At 41.5% G+C, this 23766-nt stretch overlaps 1 protein-coding gene across 1 annotated transcript in view; it reads left to right on the top strand.

Moving 5' to 3' along the window:
• Window positions 1-23766, top strand: part of mpp1 (membrane palmitoylated protein 1) — a 63554-nt gene that overhangs the window by 18822 nt on the left and 20966 nt on the right. Inside the window, exons 2-5 of the mRNA XM_033030464.1 lie at window positions 15288-15446; window positions 18072-18150; window positions 20567-20652; window positions 21514-21582. Coding sequence (XP_032886355.1) covers window positions 15288-15446; window positions 18072-18150; window positions 20567-20652; window positions 21514-21582 — 393 coding nt within the window. The remainder of the gene's footprint in view (window positions 1-15287; window positions 15447-18071; window positions 18151-20566; window positions 20653-21513; window positions 21583-23766) is intronic.

Here is a 23766-nt window from a genome sequence, read left to right on the forward strand (position 1 = left end):
TTGACTCAACCAAAATTATTTCTGAAATATTGGTCATAAATTTGGTGCAAAAATTTTCCAATATAAGGCTCAGAATACACCAGAGAACATCTAAAACCCCAGAGCTTCCAGACCCCGGCCGCGCGGGACTTCGCGCTCGTGATTTGCGCTGCGCGCACATTATTTCACATGAAATTTTTGTAATCCTGTCATGCCACCCCCCTTTTTGAAAAGCCTGCTTTTTATCTGAATACACTTCTGTGAAGTGTTTTGGGAGGTTTTATTGCAGTTAATGGTGATATAAATGGACATGAGAGAAAAAAAAACAGACTGCTGGAGGAACTCAGCAGATCAGGCAGCATCTGTGGAGGGAAGTGGACAGATGACATTCCAGGTTGGAGCCAAGGCTTTACGCTCTTCACCAGTCCTGAAGAAGGGTCCCGACACAAAATATCATCTGTCCATTTCCCTCCACAAATACTGTTGACCCGCTGAGTTTTAGGAGCAGTTTCTCTTTGCTCAAGATTCCAGCATCTGCAGTCACCTGTGTCTCACATAAACACACGTTGTTATATTAAATAAATTGGAAACAGGCTGTGATACAGCAAATAATATATCGCCTGTTAGTTGAAGTGAGAATGTTGCAAGGAATCCTCTATTGTCCCGTATTCATTTAGTTATGAAGTACCCAGTTGTTCTCTACTTTTATCAATGATGTATATTAATGTGTGGCCTTTGGTTAGTGGACAAATAAGCCTCTGTTTGACCACATGTAAATGAATCGGGGTTTGATTGGTCAATAGGGACTACAGGAATGTGTTGCAAACTACCCAGCTTTCTGAAACTACTATTTATTTCTCTTCCATTGTTAACATTCAGCCTTGGAGAATATCAGTTTTCTTCTCCCGGCCAAGCGACTCAGCAGCTCTGACCCAATTAACAATTCAACTTAAACCATTGTTAACCAAGTGTCACAAGCCTTGATCAATTCGCCCTATGCCCCTCCCAGCAACCTGCTCTCAATCCAGAGATCACATCTGTCCCATCACCCTAAAATCAGCCGGGACTCTACCACAGTTCACTGTCAGCTCCATCTTGGCCCCAACCTTGCTTGTAAATCATCCAGCCCGCCTGTAATCTTCCTAAATCCTCTCTCCTCACTGGGCTCATGGACCCACCTCAATCCCAGGCAGCACATGAAAAAATGGAATGCGCCTTGGCCTCTGGTTCTATAAGATTTGCCAAGGTGATGATGGGAGTGAAATGGGTGCACTGGAATTTTTAGACACTTGAATTGGCCCCGATTTTAGCTCAGTGAGATCACAAATTACTGATCTCCTGCACATTCAGCCTCCTCCGCATTCTACCTATAGTTCATTTACATTTTCACTCTTTAATTTGTTCTTCCCCAGTACTGCAGCACTACTGAACTACTCGCCTGATTAATTGGTTCCTGTAAACTCTTTTAACTTCAAATAATTAATGCATTCACTTTTCCTTGATGTATCTTTCATTAACAGGTCAGAAATAGCATTGCAATCGACTGTTACTCATTCAATTTTAATCTGTGTGCTACCCTCTCCAGGTCAGTGCGGATTTCAGTACTTTTATTTGACTTTCTGATTATTATATTGATCACCAGGAAAGATATTTTCTTCATTAATCACATGGTAGAAATACTTCAAACATGTTCTGTGTGCATGACCCGCATCGCCGAGAGCGAGGAGGGACCCTGTGCCGCTGAGAGTTACTTGGCGGTAGGCCATTGAGAGCGAAGGGGGGCTGCTGAGAAAGATGGAGGACCCGGTGGTGGGGCTGCCTGTGGCCACATGTGGTGACGGGTCTGGTTCACCGCTGCGAGTAGAAGATAAAACTGTTTGATGAACGTTTTGTAACATTGCCGCGCCAGAAACATGGCGACTCGTGTACTGCCTATGTGAGGTCTGATTTTACCGGGTTATATACAAAACAAAGCATTTCACTGTACCAAGGTACATGTGACAATAAAATATCATTGAATCATTGAATGAGTGTTCTGACATGGTTTTTATGTCACTGGGAGCTAGTGGGTTTTTTTTTACTAACAGCAATGTTTCCATGACCACATCCTGACTAATCACACTTGAATGGTTAAACTACATTTTAGTTGCACAACTTTAGCTGTGATCCTTAATGCAGTGTGGTTGTGGCAATGAGAAAGGTTTAACTTCAGCACAGGCAAGATGGAACACTCGATAGAGAGGGCATGGCAGAGTGTGCTGTGGGGGGCAAGGGGAAGAGGAGAAAGCATGGGGAAAGTGAGATGTACAATGAAATATTAGATCTTGAAAGCATTGTAACATGAGTCTGCCCAAGACAGACATTTCTTCCAATATCAAACTCCATAATTCTGCAGAGTCTCTATCAAAACCATTGAAAATGTAAGACAAATATCCACAATGGACAAATATTTATTTATTTATTTATTTATTTATTTATTTGTTCCGAACAAATAATGACATTAAAGACATTAATAGTAACAAAATCGAAATTATCAAACAATTGGACATTACAATCAATATTTACAAAGCAATGAAAAGAACAAAAGCAAAGTTCCAATGTGTCTGTACAAGCTCGAAAAGGAGTGAGAAGAAGAATAACTTATTAAATCTCACCCCTTTTCCCCAACACTTCTACCATGTTTAAAAATCAATTAATTAATAATAATAATACTACCCTAGGCAATTTCCCATAATACCTACAGACATATATATACACATACAACTATTATGCACATACAAACTTCATATCTGAAGTACCCAAACATAAGTAAACAATAGTAAAGCAATAGATAAACATTAACCCCCACTTGTCAATCATCCCCTCCATCCCTGTACCCATTGAAAATTATTTTTTTATATATCATTTTTAAATGATTCATGTTTGTGCATTGCTTTAATTCCCCGTTCAATTTATTCCACACTCCTACTCCACAAACCGAAATACAAAAGGTTTTTCTAGTCGTACGGACTCTTTGTTTCTTAAAGTTAAATATTCCTCTTAAATTGTAACCCCCCACACGCTCGTTAAATAATTTTTGAATGTTTCCAGGTAAATTTTTATTTTTGGCCCTAAACATTATCTGAGCTGTTTTGAATGTAACCAAATCTTCTAATTTTAATAATTTTGACTCTAAAAATAATGGATTCGTATGATCCAGATACTTAGCATTATGGATAATACAAATTGCTCTTTTTTGCATCATGGTTAATGAGTGTATCGAATTTTTATAGTTATTACCCCAGACTTCTGCACAATAATTTAAGTAGGGTAAAATTAATGAACAATAAAGAATACGGAGTGATTTGTAATCCAGAGCTTGCTTGGCTTTGTATAATACAGAGATACTTTTTGACAATTTTAATTTTACATGTTTAATATGTGATTACAAATACATGGCATGATTCAGCTGTACTAATGTGGGACCACAACTTGTACATTCAGGCCACTTAATGATTCCTCAGGCATTACAGGTTTTTGTGCTGTAGTGTGCCTTTGTATTTTACATGACCATTGTTTGTTCATTCATATAAAGCACGAAGATTAATTCAGAAATGACCATTGTTATTTGCTGCCATAAGATGCTTATTTGTGAAGATGTTGTTTTGTTTCCTGACAAAACTTTTTGTGCATTACCAGAAAAGAAACAATGGTTGCCCCTGGGACAACGTGAAATACCATCCCCTGTAATGCTCTAAAGTGTTTAAAGAGGGGCCTTAATGTATGGTTCTTTGTGTTCATTGCTAGAGAAAGACTAGAGTAGAGGGCATAACTATAAGGTGAAAGGGGCAGAGTTTAAAGGAGATGTGGGGGACAGTTATTTACACAGAAGGTGGTGGGTGCCTGGAACATTCTGTCCGGAGTGGTGGTGGAGACCGATATGATGGTGGCATTTAAAAGGCTTTTAGATGGATACTAAGTGGGACCCGTTGGGTCCCAGTCACACGGGAGGCCTGGTCCCCCAATGGAACCCATCCCCCAATGCAATATTCCACCACTCACCCATAGCCCCTAACTGCGCAGGTGCTGCTCATTTCCCCTCATTCCCGTGTGGGCGTGGGGGGAGAGGGGTGTGTAGGCGGGGGTGTAAGCCCGGAGAAAAGACGGGGAAGAGAGGGGGGCCAGAAGGGTAATGGAGGGGGGGGGGGGACCAGAGGGGTAGTGGCTGGAATTGGCAGTGCGATGGGGACTCACATCAGGGGCTGGTCGCTGGTCATTCTCCTCTGCCGGGATCAGAGTCTCCTCTTTCCGTTTGGCGACATCTCTGACTCCGGGCTGGGCTGGGTCTCCGACTCTGGGCTGGGCTGGGTCGGGTCTCCGATGCTGTGCTGCTTGGGGTGGTGCTGCTTGGGGTGGGGCTGCTGCTTGGGGCAGGGCTGCTTGGGTTGGGGCTGCTGCTTGGGGTGGGGCTGCTGCTTGGGGCGGGGCTGCTTCGGGCCCCTCCGAAAGTCCGGTTGAAAACCTCCGCCGGCCATCCTCAGCGCCAGTAAAGATGCGATGGCGCAGGAAGGGGCGGACTGTACCGGGGAGTGACAGGGGAAGAGACTAATCTGGAGAAGGCAGGAGAAGAGATCGATCTGCGCATGCGCGGTTTTCAAGATTTTTACACCTGGCTAACATTTACAACATTCAACCGATCGGAACGAAACTTGGTGCAATCGTAGCGTAGGAGAACGGTGAGTGAACTGGTGAAAAATCATAGCGCTATCGCGAACCGTTTATGTGCAAATAGAATGACTACCAAACTGGAAGAAAACAAGATCAAAGTTTTAGTTATGTATAGATGCAGGGAATGGAGAAATATGGATTATGTGCAGGCAGATCAGATCAGTTTATCTTGGCATCATGTTCGGCATGGATATTGTGGGTCTAAGGGCTTGTTTTTCTGCTGCACTTTTCTATGTTCTAATTCTGGAGAGGGAAAATGTGTGGCAAAGTCTAAGGATGTAACTAAGCTCAGTGGTAAGGCGTGACCACAAATCCTTCACCTCTGTACTTGGTACCCCATCGATATTTGTCCTTTAGAAGCACACTTGAAGAAGAAGACTTGTTCAACACAATACAATACAATACAATACAATTTATTGTCATTTGAGCCTCAGTGAGGCTCAAACGAAATTCTGTTTCCACAGCCATACAAACAAAGACAATTTCCTAGACATACACACAATTTAATTCACACAAACATCCATCACAGTGGACCCACATTTGTCTTTTCCACAAAGTCTTTTCTCTCCCCTGTTCTCCATGTCTCTCCCGATATCCAAACTCCAGGCGGGCGATGATAAGTCCCACGGCCATTTTAGGCCGTGCCGGGCGATTTACGGCCCCGCTCCGGGTCGTTCCAACCCCGCGACACGGGCTGGAGAAGTCGCGTTGCGGGAGCTCCGGGAAGCGGTCTCTCTCTCCCCCCGGACCCGCGAGCTCCCGATGTCCCAGTCCACCGGACCTGCGGCTGCGTTGCTGGAGCCTCCGAGCCCCAGGAGTCGAGTCGCAGCAGCGAGTCACCACCGGTCCCCACGCTCCGAGGCCGGCCAGCCCCACGATGGTGAGTAGTCCGCAGCTCCGCAGTCTCCCGAGCTCCCGGGTCGTTCAGGTTGGAGGCCGCTCCACGGTGCTAGGCCCCAACGACAACGGAGACCCGACAGGGAAAAGGTCGGGTCTCCTGGACAGGGAAGAGATTTTAAACGGTTTCCCCCTCCCCCCCCCCCCCCCCGCCCCCCACATATACACATTTAAAACTAGTATTAAAAAAAAACACCAACACTACATTTAACTAGACAAAAAATAAAAAAAGACAGACAGGCTGTAGGGGCCGCTGCAACGGGTGAGTCGCGCCGCCACATTGAAGAGTTGGCCAGGCCGTGGACACGCATAATTAAATTCCTCAGTGAGGACAAATGTTGAGGCGCGTACATGTGAACAAACTTAAAACAAAGGTCATATAATCATGATGCAAATATACAATGTTTTAGATGGGGATATGGGATGTTCACATATACTGCAAGTTTGGACTTTCTTTATCTGAGTCCTTGTTCAAAAAGACTTGAGTTGCAGTTCATGTAATGTATAGTTCAGATATCATAAGTCTCTTTGTGCTGTGATTGCATCCTGCCTTTTTGTCAGCCTAATTAAAATGTTTATTCATTTTTATCAGGCAACTTAATCGAGTATAATGTGAACTTTGCTATTCAGAGTTAAAATGTGCTGACCCATGAATTCTTACAATAATGTAGCTAGGTCGGGTGCTATGAACTTTGTGCCGCTAAGATTCACCTTCTTAATCATTGGTTAGATTCTCAGAAGTAATTTTGTAGTCAGCAGCTACTAAGGTATTTACAACAGTGAGATAAGGGCCTTGATGTGGAGTCAGCAACTGGATGTGTACTTAACATTGTTCCAGCTCAATAACACTCAAGGCAGGGAGAGGACTTTTGCCGTTCCTAGCCGCTCCAATTGCATGTTTAAGCATAACAATCAATATTGCGTAATTGAAAATGCATTGCGGAATATCTGCTTCACACTTAGAGAGGGGGTAGGTTTCGTCCAGTTTGCGTTACATGGTATTGTGTTGCCGGTGCCTCATTGATTTTGATTGTTATAAGGTTGCTTTTCATTGCTCAACCTAAATGTACAACATCCAATTAAAATAAAAACATAAATAAATGCCCATGGTCAAGGCCACTGCCTCAAGATTAAATCCGTGGACCCATCCATTGTCTCTAAATTATCAGCCTACTTGTCCAAAAGTTCAGTTTGGCTTTGTTTAGTTTAAGTTAGCTTTCTCGGTGTCTTCGTTGATGACGTGCTTTCATATTAAGCTTCTTGTGAAGCACCTTGGTGTTTCTTACAAGGAAACAGGCCCTTCGGCCCCCTGAATACATACTTACCACTGATCACCCGTTCCCATTAGTTTTATGTTATCCCACTTTCACATCTACACCTTAGCGGCAATTTCTATACACTAGGGGTAATTTTATAGAAGCCACTTAACCTACAAACCCATGCTTCAGAATCATTCTTCAGACTGATTGTGCTGGTGGTTGTGAGGGCAGGAAAGTTGGAAGAGGGGCAGGACAAAGCTTGGCAAGTCCTGGGTGGATTAAGGTGAGGGGATTTTTAATAGGCAGATGGTTGGACAAAGGCCAGAGATGAAAAGTCAGAAGGTGTGAAATAAAAGGATTGAAGAGATGCAAATTGTGAAGCTAGAAGAAGAAATGTAGGTGGAAGGGAGGGGGAGGAGAGAAATAGGTGCAAGTCTAGGTGGGGCACAGGGATAGATGATGGGGTGGAAATGAAGTGGGGGGGAGAAGCACTGGTAGTTACCTAAAATTGGAGATTTCAACGTTCATTGTAATCAGGATGTTATGTGTTTTTTCTACTGAAAAGCAGCAACTGCAGTTCCTTATTTCTATTTCTTAATCTTGTCATTATTGAAATGCAAGCTCCAAATCTGTAGAATTCCTATGCTTACCCTCGCTGCCTTTCAATATCCTTCCGAATGTCACAGGAATCTTACCTCTTTGAGCAAGCATTTGATCACCTTTCTCAATGTCTTCTTTGATGACATGCTCTCGTATTAAGCTCTGTAAGATTCTTGTGAAGCACCTTGGAATATTTAGAAACCTAACAAACCCATATAATGTTTGTTGCATCAAATTCCTTTTTAATAAAACATGGTATTTTGGTATTTCAGGATCACATTCCACAATTTAATTTTTCCTATGATATATTGCTTATAATTCACTTCCACCCCAGATTATCTCCTCATCATAATTCAGCACCAGCTAAATTGTATGTGTGAATTTAGATGGTTAATGACATCCAGCTGAATTACAGATGGGAGAAAAACAGCACTGCTTGCAGGATTCAACCGTGTGAAACCGTGTAGGAGCCACAGTAACATAGGAGTAAAAAGGTCAATAGGAGTAAAAAATTCTCCTGATGAACATTAATGGCTGCCACATCAGCATGCACAAAGGGACCTTCTCTGGCCAGTATCCAATTGCTTAATAAATCATATGTGATGCATGGGGTTTATAAATAGAGGCAACCTACTGACATTCTGCTATTCTCCAGTAGCAAAAACACATAACTAGACTCGTCACATAACAACATCATGACCAATTGTACAGGATACACTCTCAACGGTCAGGCAGCACGGTGACATAGCGATAGAATTGCTGCCTTACGGCACCAGCGAACCGTGTTCGATCCTGATTACGGGTGCTGTCTGTACGGAGTTTGTACGTTCTCCCCATGACCTGCGCGGGTTTTCTACGGGAGCTCCGGTTTCCTTCCACACTCCAAAGACGTATAGGTTTGTAGGTTAAATGGCTTGGTAAAATTGTAAATTGTCCCTAGTGGGTGTAGTAGGGTGTTAGTGTGCGGGAATCGCTGTTCGGCACGGTCTCGGTGGGCCAAAGGGCCTGTTTGCACGCTGTATTTCTAAACTAAACTAATCTAAACAGTCAGTTCCCAAAATCTTTCTATTGTTTACGGCACAAATCAGAAGTGTATGAAATGTTCACCAATTTTCTGGAGAGGTGCAGATACAATGACACTCAAGAACACCAACACCAATGAGGGCAGATTTTACCTGATGCTCAACTTCCATGACCATCCCTATCAGCTATCTCTGGCTGTAACATGTCGGACCCAGCAGATTCACTCAAACCACATTTTGGCAGTGGACAACATTAACTTGGTAATTTTGTATCATGTTATACTTAAGTTCAATGGGCAGTACCTTTCTGACCTTGTTTTTCTGCTAGCACAAGGTTATCACTGATGTTATTGATGCTAAAGATAATTTCATGCAGGCGCTTTTGATATTTTAATCTCCACATAGAAAACATTTTGAAAATGAATGCCAAAGTTGAAACTGGTATGGCAAGTGCTAAATAAAGGAAGAACAAATCTATAACATTTCTAAAGCCAGATTATGGAATTTATATTAAATCATCTACAATTTAAAGTAAATGTAGCCTATTTTTCTCATATTTTTATACACACAAAAAAAACCTTTTCTGACCCAGTATAAACACGAAGTACACACAAAGTCATTGTTTGTGGTTCCTGGAAAGCGGAAAGATCTTTGACAGTGTAGATATAATGGATTATACACTCCCATTGAACCTTGGGTAACATGGCTGTCTGGTTAGTGACATGTACAATATATAAAGAAGACAAAGCTAAGAACACAATGGTCTGAAAGAGAATTTGTATCAACAGCTCTGAAATCAATCCATTCCAGATCACTTAAATGTTTCAAATATAACAACACGTGGAGAATTGGTAAAGCCCCTGTCCCACTTCCCCGAGTTACTCAGGAATTCTCCCGAGTTTTCCCCTTGATTCAAACTCGGAGAATTACGGTAATAGCCAACCATAGGTACTCGGGGCTATTTTTTTTACTCATGGACATTTTTCAACATGCTGAAAAAACGTCCCGACTTACCTGATGCCCTACGGCTGACATTACGAGCCGCTACGAAATATCTACAGATTCCTACGTCCTCCCACGGATTCGCTACGGACTCGATACGGACATTCTCCGAGTTTGAATCATGGGGAAAACTCGGGAGAATTCGTGCGTAACTCGGGAAAGTGGGACAGGGGCTTAACTGTGCTAAATATTGTTGAAGTTAGGAGATGGTTATAAAATTTGTCACTCTCACCGATAAAGGCTGTGCAATTTAATGTTGTACCTCAACAAAGTCAATCCTGAAGAATGATCAGTTTCTACTGATGGTACTGAAGTTCAGGCAGATACTTTCACAGGAAAATGGGTGGCTAGAGCAGCTGTCTTTTGCTTGTGGTGTCTGGATTCAGTGCCAGCACAAACTGAGATGACCTGTCCTCTAAGCTTATTCTGCTACTGATGGCTACAGTTGGGCGAGCCTTACATGAGAAACGTATTCATAAAAATATGTATTCAGAGCCTTAAATATGAAATGTATTCAGAATATAAAAAAAGAGAGTTTCCTGAAGTTTGGAGCCATCTTTAGCATTTTTTCCATTTCTTGCCTTCTCTTGGTATCCCTGTGGTCACTGGTAGTCATTTAATTTCTCATTCAAATAAGCATAATGAGAATAGACTGAATATTTAGGACAAGAATCATCTTTGCCTCATTCAATGTCCAAACATGCACACTCACAGGGAGAGGAAAGCCAGGTTGGCAATTTACTTGGGGTTAAGGTTACCATTACTAATATTGAGCATTCTCATCCATTTACCTGTTCAAGGAGCTGGGATAAGCATGAGTAACCGAGGATTATTTGAGATCATGGACCTGGGGTTTATACTTTTAATTATTTCTGGTAAATAGCCTGTGTGTGTCCATTAATATCAATTAGGTGCCCTGTGGACTCTGCATGTTGAAGCAGAGTTTTGCTTCCTGCGTGCTGCAGAATGCTGACGTGTTAGATTACAATTTAATACTGCAGTAAACCTCTAAACCAGGTTTCAACTGAGAGTCCCAGCCCAGTTTATTTTGCAATGCAGTCATATCCAGGTGGAATAACTGCTACAGAGTTGCAATTAATAATATTATATCATAAACTAACCTCCAGCTTCTGTTCCTCAGTTGAAATGACAAAATTGGAACGTTGAAACTGTTTTTGACAATTTAAACCATTGGTATGATTGGGTGATATTTGTTTTATTTAACTGTACTAATACCACCTTTTAAAATTCATCTTTGGAATACTTTATTTCAGTTTTTATCATATATCGCAACACCCACATCAAGGTACCGACAACCTCTTCAAACAGGTGTAATAATAGAGGGTGCTTTCTATTAGCTATTCGTTATTTATTTTATTGGAATCAATGTGCCACAATTTTTCCATATATTTTATTCCTCTCCCAGGAAGATATTTTCCTTTTCTTTTAAAGGCATTGATACATTAAATCACATTCTGCCATACTGTACCTCACTACTGTACCTCAACATTATATCATATCCCTTGATACTTGACCAGATACAAGTTTATAGGGCTACCTTGAAAATTTCAAATGACGTTTGACAGATATGATTCCAGATTCCCACTATCCTATTCGTGTGCGTGCACACGCGTGTGTGTGTGTCTAAATCTTTATACTGCATTTCAAATTAATCTGCTGGAGGAAATTCTGTCCAAAACCAGCAATTAGCTTGGTTCTTTTCAGTTATTTGAGAAGATCGACAATACAATGGCATCAAACATCAACCACTTTCTGACTAATGGAGTGCACAATAAAGAGGTTTTTACATTTCACTGGAGCCTATAGCACAGGTGTTTCACACCCAGAGTGTGGATGGTTTGAGGGTGCCGTTACTGCCTTCCTAATGCAGGCTTTCAGACTGTCATGTAAACCACAGGCAGCAAACCAAATCAAAATCAAAAATATTTTTACACTCTAATGGAACTTGATTCTGATCAGTTTACAAATCATGAGTGGTTTACCTGACAATGCCTGGTGTTCTGTCTGCTCAGCACCATTAGTTTGTAGGTTCACAAGCTCTTTGAAATGAGTTGACCCCAGTAGGTGGGCCATAGAAATTGAATTTGGCACCCGTAAGTTAATGAGAGGCAATTTATCCAAGGGTAGGGGCTAACTTTAATCTAACCCGTCAGCCGGGTGAAAGATCAGCCACACATTTTACCACTTTTCCCATTCTATTTTGATGGATTGTAGAATTGAGTACCATGTAAAATGGGTGAGCAATACAACTTCCAAAATGTCCAATGAAGCAAGTTATGTTTAAATTACTGCCCCGGCTTCCACTCCAATCTCTGTTCAGTGTTTGTTGCTGAAAACTGTCAGAAAAGTTTATGCCAAGTGAGTCAACAATAGAGTCAGCTAAAGACGCTCACCTCAAAAAAAAAACTACCTGCAGGCACATTCTGCCTGGCTTACACTAGGAGAACAGGCATGAAATTGGGAGGCAACCTGAGCCTATACAGTGTCCAAGTGTGAATCGATGCTTTCAGGAAAAGAGGGTGAAGAAACAATCCTCTGTACACCCTGTTCCATATGGTGGTGAATTGATAAATATCAGCTACAATGGGTCATATGGAAAGGATTTATGCTGACCTTACATGGTGACAGAGTGAATGGCTTGACTCCTCAGTTGGAACCATATTTTAAGGTGTTTCTTCACGGAAGCCTAAAGCACAGGTGTTTCACACCCAGAGTGTGGATGGTTTGAGGGTGCCGTTACTGCCTTCCTAATGCAGGCTATCAGACTGTCATGTAAACCACAGGCAGCAAACCAAATCAAAATCAAAAATATTTTTACACTCTAATGGAACTTGATTCTGATCAGTTTACAATATTATTGTTACTTGGACACAAAATTTGGAGAAAAAAATCTGACCTGACTAGACAGTGATGGCTTGATAATCAGACTGTTCAGGAAGCCCAGGGAAAACAAGCTCTTTTGTCTGACAAACAAAACTCACTGAAACATACAGGCTTTCGACTAAATATTTGATCTAATTATTTCCACTCGCAAGTAAAGGTAGAATGTTTCCCAATTGTTCTTAAATACCCACTGGCTTATTGGGAAAATGCACAGCTAAATATGTAATGCAAATGTAAGACTGGGCTGGTCTCTGTTCAGACAAAAGCTGGGGCATTTCAGCTGAAAGAGCAATTGGATACTTCAGTTGGCTTAAGTCTTGCTGGGGTGGTGTTGGGAGTAATTGAATGGTTTGGAGGCAGAGGGTGGATAACGGTGTCATCAGCTAATGAATGAAGGCTGCAACACATTTTTAGTTTAGTTTAGAGATACAAAATGAAAACAGGCCCTTTGGCCAACCGAGTCCACGGCGACCATTGATCACCTGTTCACACCCGTTCTATGTTATGCCACTTACTCATCCACTCATTTACACACCAGGGGCAATTTACACAGGGCAATTAACCTGCAAAACCTTCTTTGGGATGTGGGGGGAAACCGGATTACCTGGAGAAAACCCACACAGTCACAGGGAGAACGTGCAAACTCCACACAGACAGCACCGGAGGTCAGGATCGAACCCGGATCTCTGGTGCTGGTGGCACAGCTGCGTCACTGTGCCACCCTTGTACACTAATGGATCTTGGGATTACCTCCAACCCGACACATCTGCCCAAGTAAATCCCCTAGGTATCAAGAAAAAGAATAGAGAAAAAGAGGCTTTTGTAAAAATGAATAATTTGTGGAAAGAAGCGAAAATCTCTTCATTCAATTTAAACCTGAAAACTCATTGCTGTCATTTAACAATGAAGTGCCTGTGATCAAACTTTACTTTGGTACTGGGGCTTCTCTCATTCAGAGATGGTCAGAGTAACGAGCCACCCTGTCAAGTTAACGTTAACAATTACCTGCATGAAGCTCTGATTTTGATGCCCACACTACTTGTTGACTGACTGTTGGCCTGCGGAGTTTGGGAAGTTGTGACAGTACTCTTGTTGTACTTCTGGAGTGCCTTGGCAGCTCATTCGCTGAATCTTTATTATATGCTGATTTGAAAAAGAATGTCAAACAAAAAACATGTGAATTTTTTACTCTTCGAGTAAAGTTTATGAATATCTACAATGCATCAATGTAAAGTGTAATACTTCCTGAAGATGCAGTGATGCCTGGCATGTGAAGCTACAAAATAACTTTGACTCTAATGGGCAGCACTGCTGCTTTGTTACATGCTATCTGCAGTGTTTTATACAACACGCTGAATATAATATTAGAATATTTTCACATCCTGATATTAAAACCAAAGGCTTGACATGTTATTGATATTCCATTGCCAGTGGAAATACCCAACCATGTAAAATAAATGTGTTAATTCTGCTGTAATGCAGAATACCGATGAATGTCACCTGAATACACACAGTTTTTCTACTGATATCCTCGACATTTATTTCTGAAGCTTGATGATTCTTGAAGTAGTTATTTTATGTAATTTGAGTTAAGCAAACAGTGGCTTCAAAATCGTACCCGACTTTGAGATCAAGGTTACCTCACAGGGAAGATCTACAAGGAAGGGGAAGAAGTTCTTGGTTCTGCCTACTCATTTTATCAGAGTGATTTCCAGATCTAGGAGTGATTCCCCAGAATCACTGCACCTGCTGGTCTGTAGGCTGGTCTCAGTCCATATATAAAATTAAATCAGATTGCACCCTTTTAATCAAGGATACCTGAAAAATGTCCTCAAGGTTATATCAATTGCCAAACCATCCTCGTTTGAGCGAGGCTCAAGTATCCAGTATGTAGTAAAGGGCAAGTAATTTGTGAAAAAGTTTGAAGTTGAAAACTTGTTTATAATTCATTTAGATTCCACAGACAATATTTCTCCCATTACAGTACTTTTAAGATCAATAAGTGCAGTTAAGAAGGAATGGGTTTTCACAACATACTTAAAGAGGACAGACCCACAGAATAAAGATGATGCACAATGTAATTTCAGTGATGTATGGTAAATATGAAGTATTGCACGGATTACAAATTGACCAGAATTAGCTGCATCTAATCTGCTAATAAACTCACCATTCTTTTGCATGTCTTATCTTATAGAAACTTACAAAATCTTATAGAAATTTACAAAATCTTATAGAAACTTACAAAATTCTTATAGAAACTTACAAAATTCTTAAGGGGTTGGACAGGGTAGATGCAGGAAGATTGTTCCCGATGTTGGGGAAAGTCCAGAACAAGGGGTCACAGTTTAAGGATAAGGGGGAAATCATTTAGGACCGAGATGAGGAAAACATTTTTCACACAGAGAGTGGTGAATCTCTGGAATTCTCTGCCACAGAAGGTAGTTGAGGCCAGTTAATTGGCTATATTTAAGAGGGAGTTAGATGTGGCCCTTGTGGCTAAAGGGATCAGGGGGTATGGAGAGAAGGCAGGTACAGGATACTGAGTTGGATGATCAGCCATGATCATATTGAATGGCGGTGCAGGCTCGAAGGGCCGAATGGCCTACTCCTGCACCTATTTTCTATGTTTCTATGTTTCTGCCAACATTCAAATTTACAATAACTGAATACAACGATGCAGTCAAGTTACTTGAACCAAAATAAACTGCCCCAGGCACATTTGGAGAGAGGAAGTGTATGCTAGAGAAAGAAATAACCTGTTGTGTTTCAGTGGATTTTGTTCAGGAAAAATAGGTAATACATTTTAGTCTGGTTGACTTCATCATTTTCCTATTTGGGAGAAAATAAAACACCTTTGCCATGTTGGAGCCTAGTTTTGTTGTTGTTTTTGTCTAACTTATTTATGTCTTATTCCTAGGGTTACATGCTGACCCGTGCTGGTGCTGCCCAGGAAGTCTACAGTAATGGCAGTACCAACTCTTCCCCTTACATGAATGGTAACAGTAAAGAACACGAGGTGCAGAACATGAAGAAAATCCAAATGATTACGTTCCAGAAAAGTACAAATGAACCAATGGTATGTCGACTTTCTGGGGAGAAAACTATTTGTGATCCTCTTGCAAATAAAAGCTTCTAAATCTCACCCAGCCTTTTATACAGAAGGGAAATAAACACTCGTTGTGCTTTCAGATTTTGTCTACGTTTATTGTGGATGCTCCAAACTCCTTGCAATTTGCTTCAGAACCAATCTGTTCAACTCCCAACATCTATTCCTGGTTTAGCAGCAGATCCCAACTGCTTCCTGCTTCACCAGATCACTAACTTCTTCCTGCAATGCGTTTTGACTTGTTTGACCAAGGGCTGAGCTTCCCAATTCACATCCCATCTGCCACTGTGATTATCTACCTATCTTCAGTGCAAAAGCATCATTTTCTACAGCATTTACCTCCTCTCCATAGCTGCTAAAAATAACACCCATTCCTTCTTACACTTCCAGTTCCAACTTACACTTATCTGCTGCGTAGCTGGTTCAACTTTTGCCTTCCTCTGAAAATATTTACTTGCAGATCATGATTGTGGGACTGTGCAAGGTGGTTTATATTAATGAATTATTTCTCGCTGTTAACTCTAACACATTCAGAACAAGACATTTGTATTCTCTTCCACTATCCTCCTCGGTAAATTCCATTGATTACTGCTACCCAGCTCATTATTTTCTAAATCCTGCCTCTTCTCATTATTCCTGCCACACAGTTTGCCTTCATAACCTTTGCCATCTCCTTTAGATTACAATTTAGCCATTCCATCTGTTTTTTCAGCTCTAGTCCGATTCTTTCCACTCTGCAATTTACACAATCTTATGCCGATATTCTGGAATTTCCTCCTTAAATTCCTATAATTTCAAAATGTTCCTAAAATATGCTTCTCTGGCATAGCTTTTAACCCCTTCCCTAATCATTGCAACTGTGGTTCATCTTCACTCAAATGTGCTATGTTAGGGGTTTGATGTAAATAGAATTGTTAAGAATTTCAACAAAATAATTGAGATACAAGGAACTGTGGATAACCATATATAACCATATAACAATTACAGCACGGAAACAGGCCATCTCGGCCCTACAAGTCCGTGCCGAACACTTATTTTCCCCTAGTCCCATCTACCTGCACTCAGACCATAACCCTCCATTCCTTTCCCATCCATATACCTATCCAATTTATTTTTAAATGATAAAATCGAACCTGCCTCCACCACTTCCACTGGAAGCTCATTCCACACAGCTACCACTCACTGAGTAAAGAAGTCCCCCCTCATGTTACCCCTAAACATCTGTCCCTTAATTCTGAAGTCATGTCCTCTTGTTTGAATCTTCCCTACTCTCAATGGGAAAAAGCTTATCCACGTCAACTCTGTCTATCCCTCTCATCATTTTAAAGACCTCTATCAAGTCCCCCCTTAACCTTCTGCGCTCCAAAGAATAAAGACCTAACTTATTCAACCTTTCTCTGTAACTTAGTTACTGAAACCCAGGCAACATTCTAGTAAATCTAGTGGATGCAGGAATCCTGAGCAAAGCACAATGTGTTGAAGTAACTCTGTGAGTTAGGCAGCATCTGGAGAGAAAATGGTGGAAGGTGTTTCAGGTTGGGACCCTTCTTCAGGCTCAAAGTAATTGTGATGGTTTTTGCCCGGGGTTGGTGAAAGCATTAGAGAATGCAGTAGTGTACATAATATTCAAATTGTGACAATATGTAACATGATTTGTCATCAGCATTACCAAAATAGTTCTTCAATCAGAGCCTTCATCAATTCTGAACAACTAATATTTATCAGCAACAATCTCACCCAGAGGATTAATACTGGAGAAGAAGGGAGGAGGCGATTTAGTCTCTTTCCCAGATGTCACTAAATTATTCACTTGTTAACAACAGTAATTCTTGTAACCCAGTCACACAACTCCCCCTCTCGCTGTAACTATTGATTTACTTGGCCACTGAGCAGAAAGAAAATACATCAAAAAAAATCCAGTACAAATTTAGATATGGAAACATGCCAATAGCTCATTATCATCAGTGCTGGTTGCAACTCAGTTGGGTACATTTGGTGTATTTGTATCTCTACCATCCTAATAATGGTAAATAATCCATTGTCAATGCAAATGCGAATAATGGCAGCATGTAGGTTCAAACAAGCAGCCACTTCCCATCCCTTCCAGTTAGCAGCCTCCAGCTGCCCCTGCCAATGCTCCCCGTCACCTTGGCAGCGAGACAGAAGTGGTATGTTCTGCAATCAATTGGCAATGTGGCTTTCGTGGCTGACTGGCTGGAAGTGCATCACAAGTTGTGAGATTTGTGCCCGGCCTCAGGGCAATGCCCAGTCTGAAGAAGGGTTTTGGCCCGAAACGTTGCCTATTTCCTTCGCTCCATAGATGCTGCTGCACCTGCTGAGTTTCTCCAGCATTTTTGTGTATTTTCGATTTTCCAGCATCTGCAGTTCCTTCTTAAACACAGTGCCCAGTGTGTGTTGGTGTGGTGAAACCTGTGAATGTAAGATAGGTAGAGTGTGGTGAATTGCGCTGTGTTTGAGCTAGAACTAAGGGGCATTTGATAGAAAATGGAATTGGAAGTTATATTCTATGTTTGAGATCTACATTTTGATGAGATTTTGCTGATTCATACTTGTGTAATCTCTTTGCATCTACAGGGAATTACTCTGAAACTGAATGACCATGGACGTTGTGTCGTTGGAAGGATACTACATGGAGGGATGATTCATAGACAAGGTGTGAAATCCTTAAAGATTCTGCCATTCTCTCATTCTGGTTATATTCATGCCATGCACACGTGTGCGTGCATGCGTGCGTGTTTAAATTACTTGGATGTAAACGTAGACAGGTTGGTTAGTAAGTTTGCAGATGTCACCACCATTGGTGCAGTCGCGGACTGGGAGGAAGTCTATCAAAGTTTGCAGTGGGGTATAGATCAGCTACCAAAATGGGGAGGTGGGGAGGGAGGGAGGGAGAGGGGGAGGGGGAGGGAGAGAGGGAGAGAGGGAGAGGGGGAGAGGCGGAGAGGGGGAGAGGGGGAGAGGGAGAGAGAGAGAGAACCGTGCGTCACGCGTTGAGAATGTTCTGGAAATGCGTGCGTGTCTCATGCACGAAAGCTGTCGGCAGCTCTATGGAATTCAGGGGAGGAGCCTGAAAAACACACACACACACACACACACACACACACAGGAGGCAGGCTGGTGGGGGGGGGGGGCCAGGAGGCAGCCTGGGGGGCGGGGCCGGGCAGGGCCAGGAGTCAGTTGGGCCAGGCATTGTGAGGTCAGCAGCTGGGCAACCTTAATATTTTTTTTAAATGTCAGTTTGGTGATAAATTTTAGTAAATATCTCGGGAAATAATCGACCAAATTTATAGAGGATTGGATTTTTTAAATCATACGGAAATTTTCTACCAGAAGATGTAAACATTTCACTGTTATTGTAACGTCAGCAGCTGGGCAGCAGTCATATTTTTTAAAAAAAGGTTAGATTGGTCAACAATTTTAATAAAAAAGCCAGGAAAATAATGTACCAAAGGTACAGAGGAGTGGATTTCTAAACTCACAAGGAAAATCTCTACTGAAATATGTAAAAATGTCCATGTTTCGGCATCTGGTTTTCGAGGAGATACGTTTCACATGCTAAATGACACACACACACACACAGAGTTTTAAAATATATAGATTATACCATGTTAAGGTCTTTGCGGTCTCTATAGTTCAATTTACTGACGGAATGTACTTGTAAAGTCACTTAAAGATTATTTCTACCAGTGAAACTATATCAATAACCAACTCTCTGCAAGGTTTATGCGAATAGGCTCGATCCTAACTTCAATTGCTTGAACAGGAAAAATCTGCAAGGTTACATGATAGAGCAGTTAATTGTGATTAATTATATTGTTCTATCAGGTACAATGACCTGAGCAGTCTGTTTGCTGTTGATTAGGATGCTGTAATAAGCAGAATTGCAATGAATGCAATAATGTGAAGGAGGAAAAATGAATGTTACAAAGGTGCAGATCGTAAATGCCAGTTTACAGCAAGTCTTTTAATGAAAATATGCATTTTCCAAAGGTTTGTTGGATGAATAATTAAAGGCTGTAATCGGCATGTTTGTGGCAAGAAGCCAATTGTACATCATTGAAACAATTTTAAATTCAGCTCATCTGCTTCACTCAAATCTGGATACGATCGTCATTCATTGTGGAAAGAGGGATTATTCACCACCAACAGATAGACTTGCTCTGTGTGTGTGCTATTGAATGTAGTCCAGCAGTTTTAAAAGTGACAGGAAACCTAAGCAAACCTGTCTCAGTGAAAACAAGACACAAAGTGCTGGAGTAACTCACTGGGTCAGGCAGCAACTCTGGGGGGGAATGGATGGGTGACGTTTCCGGTCGGGACCCTTCTTCAGACTGATTGTAGTGGAGGGGGAAAGAACTGGAGTGACAGGGCAGAGCCTGACAAGTGATAGGTGTGGGGTTTTTGATAGGCAGATGATTGGACAAGGGCCAGAGATGGAAAGACAAAAGAACTGTGATAAGGATGGAAGAAATACAAATTATGAAGCTAGAGAAAGGAATATAGGTGGAAGGGAAAGAGGAGAAATGGGTGCACGCAGGTGAGGCACAGGAGAGGAGGAGGGGGGGTGGGATGGGGTGGGGGTTCTTTGTAGGCTAAGCAAATTCAATGTTTTTACCACTGGGTGGTAAGCTTCCCAAGTGGAATATGAGGTCCTTTCCCTAGTTTGCCTGTGAGGCAATGGAGGAGGCCCAGGACAGAAAGTATGGGAATGAAAAGGGGGGTTAAAAGAGATCCAGCAGGCATTGGCATACTGAGCTGGTGTTCAGCGAAATGGTCGCTGAGTCTACACTTGGTCTTGCCGATGTAAAGGAGGCCCAGTGAAGTGGGGTTTCAGTACTGTTCCCATCACACTAGTAGGAAAATGCAGATCTTGTTATATCAAAGGCTGCATTAAATCCTGCATCTACTGAAGTGAGGGCTGGTGCCCTCTTCACACCTCGGTGAAAATTAGAATCTGCTTTGTCTCCTGCAGTGACAGGAGAGTTCAAGTGTCGATGGTTTACTCGACTATCAAATCTGTTTCCGTTGCCTGGTGAAGTTGCAAACATGTTTTGCTTCTGGATTTACAGGCACACTCCATGTCGGTGATGAAATTCTAGAAATAAATGGCAAAAGTGCTGCAAATCAAACAGTGGAACAACTGCAGTTGCTGCTGGTAAGTACTGTGCTCTCCAAAGTCTAGTCCGGTTCATAAGAAATTGTTAAACATCACCTCACAAGAAAAACTGGAGTGAAAATCTCCTTTTAATCCTTTTAGCCTAACAGTTATGGCAGAATTGAATTTGAACAATCCTGACTAACCTTCTAGAAAGTCTGGATCTACTGTATATGCTTTTGTAGTAGACATCACAACTAAGCAATCAGCAACCCAGGTGCTGGTTACTTTTTTTCTCTGCGACGCGAAATAATACCATCCTACAGAACTCGGGAGTATCTTTACCAGAAGAACTGCAACAGGTGGGAAAAGGTGACTTGACGCCCAAGAGTAATTACAGATGGATAACAAATGCCAGTGAAGCCCATATCCCCCCCAAAATTAAAAAGAATTAATACTAATTACTGACAATGCAAAAGTTATAGCTCTGACTTGTGGAATCTCCCCAGGCTCAATAGGTCTGCAGATATGGGATTTACAAATAGACAAATGCATGGGTTTGATCCTGACTATGGGCGGGGGTGTTGCTGTCTGTAGGGAGTTTGCACGTTCTCCCTGTGACCATGTGGGTTTTTCTTGGGGTGCTCCAATTTCCTCCCATATTCCAAAAAACATGCAGGTTAGTAGGTTAATTGATTTTTGTAAATTGTCCTTAGTGTGTAGGATAGAACTAGTGTATGTGTGATCATTGGTCGGCGCGGACATGGTGGGCTTATTTTTGCACGCTGTATCTCTAAACGAATTAATTGGTAATACAGATGAAACACAACAGGCAAGCATCTGATTACGAGGAAGGTCGTTTTCTCTGCTCAGTTTAAGAGAGTTATTCATTTCTGTAAATTTCTTCTGTTTATATTACAGAAGGAAATGATGGGAACTGTCACTTTACAGGTTCAGTCCAGCTACCATTGCAACCCTCTGTCCTTTGAGGTGAGTGAGATTATCACATGCGGATCTAAAACCCTAACCTCTAATTCCAGATTTAATCCTTTCAAATTTGAACTAACTGTGTTTTATTATTAGTACTGTTACTATATAAGTCACATACATGGAGACCAGGATGTTTGAGTTTGATTACTCTTTTGGTTATGTTAAGTGGCCTGAAAGGAATGGAAAATGAAATCTAGAATTTGGTTTGTGTCATCATCCTGTGCTGAAATTCCCATTGCTTTATTAGGCAGCCTAACTGTCAAAGAAGACACTAATAATACACATGAGTGTAAGCCATCCAGTAAATCAATGCCTTCAAAAATATCCAACTCTAGATCCTTCTCAAAATAATTAACCCCCTGCTTCTTTTCCCAGCCATAAGGACATACTTATCAAAGAAACTAGAGTCCTTGCTTATCCAATTATTACTGTATGCATCAAGAAAATAGACAGTTGCTTTCCTCAGGCTTTATGAAAGCTGGGATAGGTTTCTAATGGTGCATGACTCCCTTCAATATGTCATCTTCATGTCAGCTAAATAACGATTGCCAGCAAATGGTTTTTCGATGTGGGGCACTGTAACTGAGCCTAATATTTGGTCTGCTCACGCATGCTTTCAAGCCACGTCATCAGGTAAGTGATTCAAAACAAACATGCTCGCTAATTTGTTTCTTGTGAGCAAAGAAAACTGTGTTACTCTCTTTACTTGAGCTCAAGCCACCTAATACTGTACAAACCAGGAAAACGATTGACATCTTCCTGATCTATAAAGTTTCGCTTCGACATCATTGACACAATTATTAACTGACCCCACATAACTATCTAAGAAATGGCAACATGTACGCAAGTGAATTTACTGCTGTATTGAGTGCTTCTCATTGGCTTTTGTTTCACAGGAAATGTATTCAAATCAGCCACCACTAAGAAAGGTGAATATTGTTTCAAATCCTCTTCTCCCACTCACTCCATTTCACTGTTTGTCTCCAAACCACATTGACGATACTCAATACAACATGCTGCTCTTATAATTGCCCCTGGGCTCTATTTAAACATTAACAAAGTCTTGTTAATGTTATTTCTCGATGCTTTAGAATAATTGTTTTACCAGTTAGCAATTATGCTTGCAGCATTTTGTGAATAATGGCTCAGACAGATCTTGCTGCAAGAGTTACCAGCATGGGGTAAATCAGGAGTCAATGTTGATGCGCAATCCAAAGCAGAAAGTGCAGCGAATGCTGTCAGAAGAGATAAAAAGAAGATTACATGGAGATACTCCCACAGCCTCTGCCTGTAAATCACAGTGATTGCATGAATATGGAGCATTAATGCATTCATTCCACATTTCATAAAATGGATAGTAATTGAGAGTTTAGCGATCTAATGGCCAATGATTGCAAATGAAGAACTGGTTTTGAAAAAAAATACTTCCAAATATGTTCTCTCAGAGGAAACTAATGTGGAAATGTAGCATTCCTTCCTTTTATATCTCTCCCGAAAGCCCATCTATTTTTCTCCATCTTAATTTCATTTCTTGCACATGATTTAAGTGTGAATCATGTGCAACCCTTTGAGTTCCTCCAGCAGATTATTTGTTGCTCCAGATTCCAGCATCCACAGTCTCTTGTGTCTCCATTGGTTTGTCTAATCACTAACATGAACAGAATTAAAAGTGGTTCAAACAAGCTTGTAAAACTCAATTTGCAACTCTATGGGAGGTGAATGATAGACATTGGTTCCTTACCGCTAATGGTAAAATTTGGGCTTGAGTGAATGGCATTCAGTGGAAGGTTATTGTACCTGAAGTGAAGGCAGCAGGTTATGATAACATCTCACCAGAGTTCATGAAACACCTGGGCCCCCGAGCTCTAACCTGGCTGACCCAACTCTACACTAGGGCCATACAGACTAACTCCATCCCAAAGATATGGCGGACAGCAAAAGTCATTGCTATGCCAAAACCTGGCAAAGACGAAAAACTACCAGCAAGCTACCGCCCAATCTCTCTACTCTGCGTCCCACTCAAAATCTTAGAACGCCTTATACTACAACGTATATATCCAGGAGTAGAAGAGATTCTCAGTGTGGATCAGGCAGGTTTCCGCAAGGACCGCAGCACCGGAGAACAAGTTCTGGCCCTAACCACCTGCATTGAAAACGGCTTCGAGAACAAACTGAAGACCGGGG

The sequence above is a fragment of the Amblyraja radiata genome, chromosome 12 (genome assembly GCF_010909765.2).
Source record: "Amblyraja radiata isolate CabotCenter1 chromosome 12, sAmbRad1.1.pri, whole genome shotgun sequence".
Lineage (NCBI taxonomy): Eukaryota > Metazoa > Chordata > Chondrichthyes > Rajiformes > Rajidae > Amblyraja > Amblyraja radiata.